Genomic DNA, 13,354 nt, shown 5'->3' on the forward strand with positions numbered 1-13,354 from the left:
TGCAGTAATGACTCTATATGTAATCGTGTAAATAAATTTATTTATATGATACACTAGCTGAGCGTAAAATTATAAATTATTTTTGGTGGTATTATGGAATCATTTACGTTGGGTTTAATTCTCGCGCTTCACCCTGGTCGTAGGAAGGCAGGCAGTAAGCAGAAAGAATTATTTTGAGTCGCGCGGTTCCCCATCAAAGGTCCTCAGGCTTTAAGCTCTTTCTCTCACCCAAGAATAAATAAATATATTTGCTACAGTTTTAGATGCTATGTGTAGCAGTGGTCGCGCGCTACCTTTTTTTTTATATTTTTTCTTTCCAACGGTCATCTATATAAACCAGTTCAGTCTTAAGTTTGTTCTCCAAATTCATCTTGGCCTTGCTTTTTTTGCAGTACTAGGTAATTATATTCTTACAAAATTAGCTAATTCATTATTTATGATTTCTGCTTCACTGATTGATATATATATTTTTTAGTTTTGTTATGAATCAATCATGGCTTGGTTGGTTGCTTTTTTGTTTAAATTTTGATTAATTGAATCTGTTTCTGTGAGTCAGTCTACAAAGATTCAAACTGGTGAAATGGTGCTCAATCTGGCTGTTTTTGTTTTTAAATTTGTGTTATGATTACCCAGAAAACAGATGAAGGCAGCCAAATCGAACACAAAGAATACAATAATAATGGAAGAAGGAGACGCAAATATATCTTCTGCTTCAAAACATGGAAAGGTGTTGTTCAAATTCAAATATCTTTTCATGCTTCTTCTTGGTGGGTTTTGACTTTAGAATTGATGTGCATCTCCATGACTTAAACTGCAGGTTGATGATGAGTGCGTAGAAAGTTTTATGGAGCAACTTAAAGCCAAAGTGAAGAGTGAAGTAGATTATTCAGACTTCCAAATCTTAGAAGAGGATTTAAGGAAGGATTTGAGAATGGTTGGGAGATTTAGTGTTCCGCTACGCCTGGCTCCTATTGCAAACAGAATCAAAGATGGTTTTGATGACATTACTTCAGGCAGTTCACAAAGTGACTGTGCAGCTAAGCCTACCTATCTTCTCTTCTGTGCTGCAATCAAAGAGATGGATGATCTCAAACTAGACCAGGTCAACGAGACTAAATTATTGTTGTGGCGAGATGCAATTAACAATGCCCTCAACCTTCAATTCAATGTGGATTTCGCCATTAAGCACCTCTTTAAAATTGCGCGTGCATATTTTGGTTTCAAAGTGAAGGAAGGGAAAAGCGGTGAAGAGATGCTCAAGCTCAAGAATGTAGATGGGAATATGGAGGTCCCCGAAGCTTGTTTACGTGAAGCTGAATATTTTAGCGGCAAGCCTCTTAGCACCGGTCTGCTCCGTTAGTAATTTTCTACCTAAAGCCATTACCTATGCCACTTATCACTATCAGCTACTACCTTTTTCTTTTGTCATATTTTAAGTCTTTCTATGTTTAATAAACTATCATTTATTCAATGTGTACATCATATATAGCTGGGAACTTTGAAAACCAAGAGTGATGATCATATTGCTATCTTAATACTCATGGTTTCGGTGACACAAATCTTTTTTCATGTAAACCTCAACTTCCAAAACAGGATTCATCAAGGTATATCATTAGGGTAGAGAAGAACAACAATATATTTTTTTATAAAGAGTTCTTTATCGATTGGAACTCCATTATTGAAACCAGTCTCTTAAGGGCCAGTTTAACATTGTTTCTAAGGAATACTTTTGGAATAAAAAAAACACACCATTAAACAAGATGCTTTTGAGCTTTTCAAAAGTGTTTTTGGAGAAAGAAAAACTTTACAAAAGTGCTTTTGTTTAAAAGTGCTTTTTAATCCAAAAACACTCTTGAGAAGCAATATTAAATTAAGCCTAAATTATATTAGTTTTATTAAAAATGTAACTCCAAACTATACTGCGGTTTAGACCGCACTTCTAACCTGGATTTGGACTCTCTAATTGGCCCAACTTGAACTTGCATTTGGATTCTCAAAATAAATATCCATGTAAAAATTAATGGGATAAATCTTAAAATTATAATTTTAGTTTAATGTGCAGTTGTATATATGAACTTTAATTTGGTGCAATTATATACAAGAAACTTTGATTGTGGTTCAAATATATGCATGCAATTTTAGTTTTGATTCAATCATAAACATTTAAAATATAATACTTCAATTTATTTTTATATTGGATAAATACAATTATTTCGCAATATATAAACATAAAATGATGTTATATCAATAATTGTGTTAACACTATGTGAGAATTTGATTAAATCAAAATTTCATGTATAAAATTGCACAAAATCAAAGTTCATGTATACAAATGCATATTGAATCGAAATTCATATATAGTTTTGAAATTTATCCCAAAATTAATTTAAAACAAAACCATACTTTCATTTCAAAAATTTGATTTTATTTTGGAAATCAATTTCTATCTTTTCTAGACTAAAATACATATTTAAATATTCTAAAGTTAAAATTTTACCAAAATATCGGTCAATTAAATCAAAATTATTTTTAAACCGGTTCTAAAATAAATAAATTTTAATTTAATCTAAATAAGTTTAACTATTTTATTCGGCCTTTTTAAATGAAAAATCAATTAAACTTTAACTATAATTCAAAATTAAATAAAACATTCAATTTGATCCTAAATTTAAACATGAAATTCTAGTTTAAACCTTAAAATTAAATCAAGATTTAATTAAATCTAAAACTTCTCAAAATTTATTCTCACCAATTCAATCAAGACTGGGTAATTTGAATAAAAAATCCAGACAAAATTAAGGGTCTACAACCGAATATACTTTTTTTCATCTATACATGTTTTGTTTGTATATGTTTATGATTCATTACATAAGATTCTTCAAATGAAAATATCAAAATTTGTTTTGAATGAGATGTGTTTTGTAATATAAATAAGTCTTACTTAGTATAATTACTAATTGGACAATTCGAAATATATGTATTGCTTTACTTCATAGTATTACTATGCTTTGATGCTATTAACATGAGTTAAATGTTGGTTATGTTGACATATTAATTGTGATGGTAATATGTTGAGTCAAGTAACTAACAAAGAGGAGAAGACACGCGAGAAAAGTATTTGTTCATGCGAAGAATGAAAGTAAAGAGAGGGAGAAAGAGACTCCTAAAGTTGACGTGGAGCGCTTTTAGAGTAAGGTTACTAGGTTGAAATAAGGTTGTTGTGTCGATTCTTTAGATTGGCTCAGGCAAAATATAAGGGGGTTATTTGCGGACCTCTCCCAATGAAAGGTCATCTACAGGTTGCCCCATATCTTATCACGTGTCATGCTAAGTTGGAGGTATAACAAAACCGATTTCAATTTATGCTACCAGTTTAGCGGAGAAGGTTTATATATATTGGGCTGTAGAATCATAAGTTGCTTTTGATATATTTCTGGCCCATTATAATTAAGGTTAATTGTGATTTTCATTCTAAATAAATTTCACTAAAGTTAATTGTGGTTTTTGTTTTAACCCATTGTTGTTGAGATTATTTGTGATTTAGACCTATGCCACTGGAATTAATTGTGATTGGAAGATTAATAATATAAATAGTTTTGAGGCCACAAATGGTTTTTTGTAGATGTCATACATATAATGAGAAATTTTTATTACGTTATTTTATGAGAATATCTTATTCAAGATTTTTAGAATCGGATCGGTGGTCAAACAAATTCAACTGGTTTGATTAAAATGAATGAACTATGTAACACGAGTGTTTAAATTATAAAATTTTTATTTAAGTGCTTAAATGCATTATCATTTGAAAACGTGCACCATCTTGTATTCCATTGTAGACTGGAAGTGTTGGCTCGCACGTGTGGGTCCTTTAATACCAGCTCGCGTTGTAATCAGAATAGATGAATAGGAAATTTAGCGCGCGAATAGGAGTATGGCGATTACTTTCGAATGGTTTTGGTATACAAGCAGTGTAAATCTTAGACATTCACAGCCACTTCCTCCATCTTTCTCCAAATTGCTATTGCCCAAGGTAATTTCATTCTTAGAACTGTAGCTCATTGAATCCTGGGATTTTTCTTTATTTTTCACTTTCCCATCAATCATCGTTGGCTAAGCTAAATTTCAGTTTGCTGCTGGTCATGTTGACTTGGGTTCTCAAATTGTTTCTTTCCATCTACAAGATTCCAACTGCTTATTCAAAGTTATAAAATCATGTTATGTTAGTCCTTGGGTCTGATTGCTTTTATTTTCAGATTGTGTTATAAATTCAAAGTTATAAATTCATCTTGGCCTTGCTTATTTTGCAGTACTAGGTCGACAATCTAAATGATCGTGTCTCCATTACTGGCTACGTTGTTTACTTTGGTTTGAATCCAATAAGTTGGTCCTCAAAGAAGAAACCCACCATTGTCCGATCTTCGACCTAAGTCAAGTATCAAGCAGTTGCCAACGAACTTGCAGGGACTATAAAGGTAAAACAAACCTTCTTCTTAAGCTACACATTCCTATACCAAGACCTCCTACAATTTATTATGACAATGTTGGTGTCACCAACTTGTGCCAAAATGCAGTATTTCATAGTCATATAAAGCATGTTATAGTGGACTTCCATTATGTTCACGAATCATAATCAGGTGCAAGCCAATAAAGAGATTAAAACATGCAGACACTGTTTTAGTTAAACTATGCATTCACCAATTTACAAGCCCATTTTTACTAAGCCCACCAGAGAAAATAAAACAAATAAATAATTAATAAGCCCAAATCAAAATAACCCAAAAATTAGCCCAATACCAAAACCCTAGCAGCCCAACAACTTTTTAGCAAAAAAACCCTAGGTGCGCCGCACCTAGGGTCTTCTAGCCGCTGCACGTCCCATCCGCACCTGCTATGCCCACCAGCCACCGCGCCTCACACGCCTCTACCATGCCAGCACTGCCACGGTTATGTCACCGCCCTCCACTTGCACCTGCTCCACCTGCAAAAGGAAAGAAGACACGCAAGCAGAAACGGGAAAGAAAAAGCATAAATAAACTATGTAATATGGCTATAAAAGCCAGAACCAATTTGTAAAATGGGGGTGGAAAATATCAAAAAAAAAAGAAACAAAAATATCAATAAAAATAGAGAAATCTTCAAGAAGGTTTACCTCTATTTTACGTTTTAATCTATTTCTATTTTATTTCTTTTACTCTACCTTTTATTTTATTTTCATATATACTAGATAAAAAAAAGGGGGATACAAGCAGACCTATATTCGGGTCTTCGACGCTGTGGACGGCCGAGGAAGTCGCCTCCGAGGATAGGCGGCCAGAAAAAGAAAGGTTTCTCGAGCTTTTGGGGCCTTTTGGTTAATTTTTTTGGGATTTTAAACACAAATGCGGGCTTAGGGGGTTAGATAAAGCTAGATCTAAATTTTTCCCCTTTTTCGACCACCACGTGCGGAGACTTGTCATGCGACGACGCAGTGTCGATGGCCGTACCTTTGGCCGGGCTATGGGGAGTGAATGGGGGGTTAGAGAGGTTTTTTTTATTTTTCTTGTTTTAAAGAAGGGAGAAATGAAAACCTTTGAATAAAATTTGGCTTTTATAGTACACATAAAACTACGTCGTTTCACTTGGGGGTTTTAGTGCCAAAACGGCGCCGTTTGGCGCGACTCGCGGGCGACCCGACCAGTACCAAGGATCCGCGTGTTTCCATACTAATAGGATATTTGCTTGGTGAGTGCGTATAAAGTTTTATGGAGCAACTTAAAGCCAAAGTGAAGAGTGAAGTAGATTATTCAGACTTCCAAATCTTAGAAGAGGATTTAAGGAAGGATTTGAGAATGGTTGGGACATTTAGTGTTCCGCTACGCCTGGCTCCTATTGCAAACAGAATCCAAGATGGTTTTGATGACATTACTTCAGGCAGTTCACAAAGTGGCTGTGTAGCTAAGCCTACCTATCTTCTCTTCTGTGATGCCACCAAAGAGATGGATGATCTCAAACTAGACCTGGTCAATGAGACTAAATTATTGTTGTGGCGAGATGCAATTAACAATGCCCTCAACCTTCGATTCAATGCGGATTTCGCCATTAAGCACCTCTTTAAAATTGCGTGTGCATATTTTGGTTTCAAAGTAATGGAAGGGAAATCGATTTATATCTTTTCTAGACTTAAAATACATATTTAAATATTCTAAAGTTAAAATTTCACCAAAATATCAGTCAATTAAATCAAAATTATTTTTAAACCGGTTCTAAAATAAATAAAATTTAATTTAATCTAAATAAGTTTAACTATTTTATTCGGGCTTTTTAAATGAAAAATCAATTAAACTTTAACTATAATTCAAAATTAAATAAAACATTCAATCGATCCTAAATTTAAACATGAAATTCTAGTTTAAACCTTAAAATTAAATCAAGATTTAATTAAATCTAAAACCTCTCAAAATTTATTCTCACTAATTCAATCACCCGTAATTTGAATAAAAAATCCAGACAAAATTAAGGGTCTACACCGAATATGCTTTTTGTTCATCTATACATGTTTTTGTTTGTATATGTTTATGATTCATTACATAAGATTCTTCAAATGAAAATAACAAAATTTGTTTTGAATATGAAATGTGTTTTGTCATATAAATAAGTCTTATTTAGTATAATTGGACAATTCGAAATATATGTATTGCTTTACTTCATAGTATTACTATGCTTTGACCCTATTAACATGGATGGTAATATGTTGATTCAAGTAACTAACAAAGAGGAGAAGACATGGGAGAAAAGTATTTGTTCATGCCAAGAATGAAAGTAGAGAGAGGGAGAGAGAGACTCTTAGAGTTGATGTGGAGCGCTTTTAGAGTAAGGTTGCTAGGTTGAAATAGGGTTGTTGTGTCGATTCTTTAGATTGGCTCAGGCAAAATATAAGGGGGTTATTTGCGGACCTCTCTCAATGAAAGGTCGTCTATAGGTTGCCCCATATCTTACCATGTGTCATGTTAAGTTGGAGGTATAACAAAATCGATTTCAATTTATGCTACCAGTTTAGTGGGGAGGGTTTATATAGATTGAGCTGCAGAATCATGAGTTGCCTTTGATATATTTCTGACCCATTGTAATTAAGGTTAATTGTGATTTTCACTCTAAATAAATTTCACTAAAGTTAATTGTGGTTTTTGTTTTAACCCATTGTTGCTGAGATTATTTGTGATTTAGACCTATGGCACTGGAATTAATTGTGATTGGAAGACCAATAATATAAATAGTTTTGAGGCCACAAATGGTTTTCTTTAGATGTCATACATATAATGAGAAATTTTTATCAGGTTATTTTATGAGAATATCTTATTCAAGATTTTTAGAATCGGATCGGTGGTCAAACAAATTCAACTGGTTTGATTAAAATGAATGAACTATGTAACATGAGTGCTTAAGTTGTAAGATTTTTATTTTAGATGCTTAAAATGAAAAACTTTTATAGTTGAGGGACTATTTATGGAATTTCCCCTTAATAAAAAGAGTAGAGAGGGGGAATGCATTATCATTTGAAAACGTGCACCATCTTGTATTCCATTGTGGGCTGGAAGTGTTGGCTCGCACGTGTGGATCCTTTAATACCAGCTCGCGTTGTAATCAGAATAGATGAATAGGAAATTTAGCGCGCGAATAGGAGTATGGCGATTACTTTCGAATGGTTTTGGTATACAAGCAGTGTAAATCTTAGACATTCACAGCCACTTCCTCCATCTTTCTCCAAATGGCTATTGCCCAAGGTAATTTCATTCTTAGAAATTTCAATAATCTGTAGCTCATTAAATCCTGGGATTTTCTTTATTTTCACTTTCCCATCAATCATCGTTGGCTAAGCTAAATTTCAGTTTGCTGCTGGTCATGTTGACTTGGGTTCTCAAATTGTTTCTTTCCATCTACAAGATTCCAACTGCTTATTCAAAGTTATAAAATCATGTTCTGTTAGTCCTTGGGTCTGATTGCTTTTATTTTCAGTTTGTGTTATATCTTGTGCTTAATTTCCTGCAGCAAGAGATCAATGGAATGTGATACGGCAGCAAAAGTAGTGGAAGCAGAGAATATAACAATGGCAGAAGAAAATGCAAATCATAAAGAAAAGGAAGCAACGCCTAGAAGAATGAGTGAAGAATATAGAAAGCCTAATGTGACAGAACAACACAAAAAGCTCAAAGCAGAATTAGAAGAAGAAAACGCAACGGTGTTTGAAGGGATATCTTCTGCTTCAGAACAAGGAAAGGTGCTGGGTCTCTTCTTCCCTATCTTTTAAATTATCAACACCGGAATAAACTGTTTTATTTGGATAATTTATGGAGCAACTAAATGCTAATGTTAAGAGTGAAGTAGACTATTCCCACTTTGAAATCTTAGAAAAGGGTTTAGGAAAGGACCTGATAATGGTTGGGAGATTCAATGTTCCACTTCGTCTGGCTCCCATTGCAGACCGAATCTATGATATTTATGGTGATATTACTGCTAGCAGTACGCAAAGTGATTGTGCAGCTAAACCTAGCTATATTCTGTTCTGTGCTGCAATCAAAGAGATGGATGATCTCAAACTAGACCAGGTCAACGAGACTAAAATATTGTTGTGGCGAGATGCAATCAACAATGCCCACAACCTTCAATTCGGAGTGGGTTTCGCCATTGAACACCTGAAACGAATTGCTCGTGCATATATTGGTTTTAAAGCAATACTAAAGACATGCTCAACAACAAAGATGGATTCGTCGAGGATTGTTTCCGTGCAGCTAAATATTTCTTGGGCAAGCCTCTTAGCATCGGTCTGTTCCATTAGTATTATTCTAGCATAAGCCATTAGCCAGGCCGCCTTTCTCTTCAACACTCTTTTTATGTTTTTGCCTTTGTAACATCTTAGTGTCTTTCTATGTTTAATCAAATAGCATTTACGATCTTCAATTTATTCCCAAAATAACTTGTAGTATTTCTTCTTCTTACCCTAAGCTGCATGTAGATTCAGGCACTACGATGAAAATGCCAGCGTTGTTGCCCAAGGAGAGCATACAAAATGGCTGCCCTTACAAAAACATAACACCATCTTTTAGTATATTGAGTGTTGACTCTTTCTAGATCTCATTGCTATTTAACTTGAAACATACTCCCAACATATTTACTTCTCATGGAGGAAAAGGTTGATTTTCATTTAAAATTTAATTTAAAACAAAACCATATATTCACTTCAAAATTTTGATTTTATTTTGAAATTCAATTTCTATCTTTTCTAAACTTAATAGACACATTTAAATATAAGTCAAAATTTGGCCATTCAATTAAATTAAAAATATTTTAAAATTGGATCTAAAATAAAATAAATTCTAATTTAATCTGAACAAATTTAGTTATTTTATTCTGTCTTTTAAAATGAAAAATTAATTAAACTTTAACCAAAATCCAAAATTAAATAAAAAATTCAATCTGGTCCTAAATTTAAACATGAAATTCCAAATTAACCTTAAAACTAAATCAAAATTTAATTTAGTGATCTTAAGATTAAATAAATTTTCAATTAGGTCTGAAAACTCTCAAAATCCATTCTCAGCTGATTTAAAGCTCAATCACCCCATAATTTGGATCAAGGGATCTGAAGAAAATTTGGCATCTATACCTGATTATGTTTTTTGTTCATCTATACATGTTTTGTTTGCATATATTTATATATATTGAGCCACAAAAGCATAGTTGTCGTTAATATTTTTCTGACTCATTGTAGTTAAGGTTAAATGTAATTTTCATTCTAAATAATTGTCACTAAAGTTAATTGTGTTCTAACCCATTGTTGCTGAGATTATTTATGATATAGAACTATGCCACGAAAATGAAGTGTGACTGGAAGATCAATAAAATCATTAATTTTAAGAAATTTTACTTAATTTTGTTATTTGAAATATCAGTTTAGTGGAATATCAAATTATCCAATTTTGTGTGTAAATAATTATTGTGTGGTTTACTTTTATCCTAAATTTCGATACATGTATCTTTGTTTATTCTGTAATATAAATTTTATAGAGATATAAGATTAGTGAAGTTTGGTAATTCGGATTTTGGTTTACGACGACATGCCTTGCATTGTCGTGGGATTTGTCCCAAAGGGCAGCAAGGGTTTTCTTTTGATAAAAAAAGAAGGTGAGATTATGAGAAAACGCAGTGCCTGAATCTACAAGCAGCTTGGGGTAAGAAAAAGAAATACTACAACTACAAGTTGTTTAGGAATAAGTTTAAGATCATAAATGCTATTTCATTAAACATAGAAAGACATTAAAATGTAACAAAGACAAAGACGAAAGGCAGAAACATAAAGGTGGCATGGCTTAAGGTAGAAAATCACTAGGGAACAGACCGGTGCTAAGAGGCTTGCCGCTAAAATGTTCAGCATCACGTAGACAATCTTCGGGGACCTCCATATTCCCATCTACATTCTTCAGCTTGAGCATCTCTACACCGCTTTTCCCTTCCATTACTTTGAAACCAAAATATGCACACGCAATTTTACAGAGGTGCTTAATGGCGAAATCCACATTGAATTGAAGGTTGAGGGCATTGTTAATTGCATCTCGCCACAACAATAATTTAGTCTCGTTGACCTGGTCTAGTTTGAGATCATCCATCTCTTTGATGGCAGCACAGAACAGAATATAGGTAGGCTCAGCTGCACAGTCACTCTGTGAACTGCCTGAAGTAATGTCATCAAAACCATCTTTGATTCTGTTTGCAATAGGAGCCAGGCGTAGCGGAACTCTAAAATTCCCAACCGTTTTCAAATCCTTCTTTAAATCCTCTTCTAAGATTTGGAAGTCTGAATAATCTACTTCACTCTTCACTTTGGCTTTAAGTTGCTCTATAAAACTTTCTACGCACTCAGCATCAACCTGCAGTTTAAGTCATGGAGATGCACATCAATTCTAAAGTCAAAACCCACCAAGAAGAAGCATGAAAAGAGATTTGAACAACACCTTTCCATGTTTTGAAGGAGAAGATATATTTGTGTTCGATTTGGCTGCCTTCATCTGTTTCTTGGGCTGTTCTGTCACTGTAAGCTTTTCATATTCTTCTCTTATTCTTCTTCTCTGTTCTGCATCCGATTTTGCTTTCTTTTCTTTATGGTTTAGATTTTCTTCCGTCATTCTTCTATTATCTGCCGCAGCACAGCCAGATCTCACCATATCTATGATTGCCAAAAAGAAATCATAAGACAAATTTAAAACAAAACAGCCAGATTGAACACCATTTTACCAACCCATCTTCAATCACCAGTTTGAATCTTTGTAGACTCACTCACAGAAACAGATTCAATTAATCAAAATTTAAACAAAAAAGCAACCAACCAAGCCATGATTGATTCATAACAAACTAAAAAAATAAAAATAAAAATCAATCAGTGAAGCAGAAATCATAAAAAAAAGACAGGTAATTTGTAAGAATAGAATTACCTATTACTGCAAAATAAGCAAGGCCAAGATGAATTTTGAGAACAAACTTAAGACTACTACTGAATCAATAATTTTCCCACACTTGTTTATATAATGGTGGATCTAAGCCTAAGTCTTGACTGAAGGAGTCGTTGGAAAGAAAAGCGCGCGGCAACAAAGAAAGAAACGCGAGAGGTATTAAAGGGCGAGCGTGCGCTGTAAACATTTGTCCCACCAAAGATTTTATTATTGTTTTATAAAACTCTTGCGCTGCATGTTGATTGGTAGGCAGTGGGCGAAAAGTTTAATCGCTTCTTTTAACTTTCTCACTTTCAATTATTTGTTCCCTGTAAGATTTAGATGCTCGAACTCACTTTATCCTCAACTATTAATTTTTAGTATAATTATAAATTTAACCCCTTATACTTGACATTTTTATCATTTTGATCTATTTTTTTGGGCATTTAAATTTAACCAAATTATATTCTAGAGAAAAGTTGACTGGACACGATACTTATGTGGTATTAATATGGATATATTGTTTAAAATAAATTTTTTAAAATTTTAATAATTTTATGTAATTTTTTAAACAGACAAATATATGATCCATCTTTTATGACTTCACTATAAAAACTTCAACATGGGTAGGTATGATGTATTTTTTTTCACGGCTCATCATTAAGTGGTTAAAGTGATATTAGAGGAAAGAAATATACAAGTAATAAACTTTTTTTTCTTGAATTCAATGATAATAATACATTAAATACTAATTTGGCGAATGCATAGTGTAACTAAAACAATGTCTGCAAGTTTTAATCTCTTTATTGGCTTGCACCTGATCGTGATTCGTGAACATAATGGAAGTCCACTATAACATGCTTTATATGACTATGAAATACTGCGTTTTGGCACAAGTTGGTGACACCAACATTGTCATAATAAATTGTAGGAGGTCTTGGTATAGGAATGTGTAGCTTAAGAAGAAGGTTTGTTTTACCCATATAGTCCCTGCAAGTTCGTTGGCAACTGCTTGATACTTGACTTAGGTCAAAGGTCGGACCAGGGATTTAAATAGCCGTCCGATATCAGAACCGCTTTTGTTGAAAATAGCGGTGCGAAGCCGAGTCACACCAATAGCGGTGGATCGCGGCCGCTATTCCCGTTATTTTCCGTTACAGTAAATTAAAATAAAAAAGTCATCCCCTCTAAACAAAAATCAACAGAAAACAAAAGGGAATATATTCCCCCTACCTGCAAAATCAGAGAGCTTTCAATCAAATAAAAATAAAAAGAAGTCCAAATAAACAGAAAAACGTAATCAAAACTCAAAAGCAATAGAAAATATGAAATTCTATTTCTTATATTTATAAACTCATATTAGAGAGAAAAGAAGAAGAAGAAGAAGTTTTAGAAAGGCTTCTCATTTATTAGCAAAATTAACACAATAAAGAAAAAAAAACTTTAGATTTAACTTAAGAGAGTAAAAAAATGATTTCTAAATATAATTTAGTTTGCATAATAAGAAAAATTACTATGTTTTACACTTAAGAGGTTCATAAGTGTTAGAAAATACTCTAAAAATCATTAAAAGTGATTTTTTTATAATTATAATAATAATTACTATGTTTTACAATAAGTTGTGCGAATTTTAAAAAAATTCACGACCGCGATACCATGATGACATAATAGCGTCCGTTATGTCATGACCAGCGATAAACGCGACGCGACCGAAAACACGACCGTGACCGCAATTTAAATCCCTGAGTCGGACAATGGTGGGTTTCTTCTTTGAGGACCAACTTATTGGATTCAAACCAAAGTAAACAACGTAGCCAGTAATGGAGACACGATAATTTAGATTATCGGCCTAGTTAGCGTCTCTATGTGTTTAAAGATTGGCTTCTTTGTTCTTA

General features: G+C 33.3%; 3 protein-coding genes across 3 annotated transcripts; 2 read left to right on the top strand and 1 right to left on the bottom strand.

The window, feature by feature from the left end:
- Positions 1-634: 634 nt before the first annotated feature.
- On the top strand, positions 635-1,488 carry LOC105791972 (uncharacterized). The gene is made up of 2 exons (XM_012620308.2): positions 635-727; positions 818-1,488. Exons 1-2 carry the CDS (start codon positions 641-643, stop codon positions 1,358-1,360), a joined length of 630 nt encoding a protein of 209 aa, XP_012475762.1. The 5' UTR covers positions 635-640; the 3' UTR covers positions 1,361-1,488.
- A 6,096-nt stretch (positions 1,489-7,584) lies between these two features.
- On the top strand, positions 7,585-9,008 carry LOC105791974 (uncharacterized). The gene is made up of 2 exons (XM_012620312.2): positions 7,585-7,760; positions 8,026-9,008. Exon 2 carries the CDS (start codon positions 8,325-8,327, stop codon positions 8,826-8,828), a length of 504 nt encoding a protein of 167 aa, XP_012475766.1. The 5' UTR covers positions 7,585-7,760; positions 8,026-8,324; the 3' UTR covers positions 8,829-9,008.
- Positions 9,009-10,249: 1,241 nt separating this feature from the next.
- On the bottom strand, positions 10,250-11,637 carry LOC128042934 (uncharacterized). The gene is made up of 3 exons (XM_052634433.1): positions 11,463-11,637; positions 10,986-11,197; positions 10,250-10,901 (listed from the first exon to the last, which is right to left on the bottom strand). The coding sequence occupies exons 2-3, from the start codon at positions 11,193-11,195 to the stop codon at positions 10,344-10,346; spliced, it is 768 nt and encodes a 255-aa protein (XP_052490393.1). The 5' UTR covers positions 11,196-11,197; positions 11,463-11,637; the 3' UTR covers positions 10,250-10,343.
- Positions 11,638-13,354: the final 1,717 nt, after the last annotated feature.

The sequence above is a fragment of the Gossypium raimondii genome, chromosome 8 (assembly GCF_025698545.1).
Source record: "Gossypium raimondii isolate GPD5lz chromosome 8, ASM2569854v1, whole genome shotgun sequence".
Taxonomy (NCBI): Eukaryota; Viridiplantae; Streptophyta; class Magnoliopsida; order Malvales; family Malvaceae; genus Gossypium; species Gossypium raimondii.

What these genes read in the sequence shown, in the direction of transcription:
- LOC105791974 (XM_012620312.2), top strand. Translation starts at nt 8,325, where the DNA reads ATGGAGCAACTAAATGCTAATGTTAAGAGTGAAGTAGACTATTCCCAC.
- LOC105791972 (XM_012620308.2), top strand. Translation starts at nt 641, where the DNA reads ATGAAGGCAGCCAAATCGAACACAAAGAATACAATAATAATGGAAGAA. An exon ending in CTGCTTCAAAACATGGAAAG is followed by an intron (nt 728 to 817) that starts GTGTTGTTCAAA and finishes CTTAAACTGCAG; the next exon opens with GTTGATGATGAGTGCGTAGA.
- LOC128042934 (XM_052634433.1), bottom strand. Translation starts at nt 11,195, where the DNA reads ATGGTGAGATCTGGCTGTGCTGCGGCAGATAATAGAAGAATGACGGAA. An exon ending in CTCCTTCAAAACATGGAAAG is followed by an intron (nt 10,902 to 10,985) that starts GTGTTGTTCAAA and finishes CTTAAACTGCAG; the next exon opens with GTTGATGCTGAGTGCGTAGA.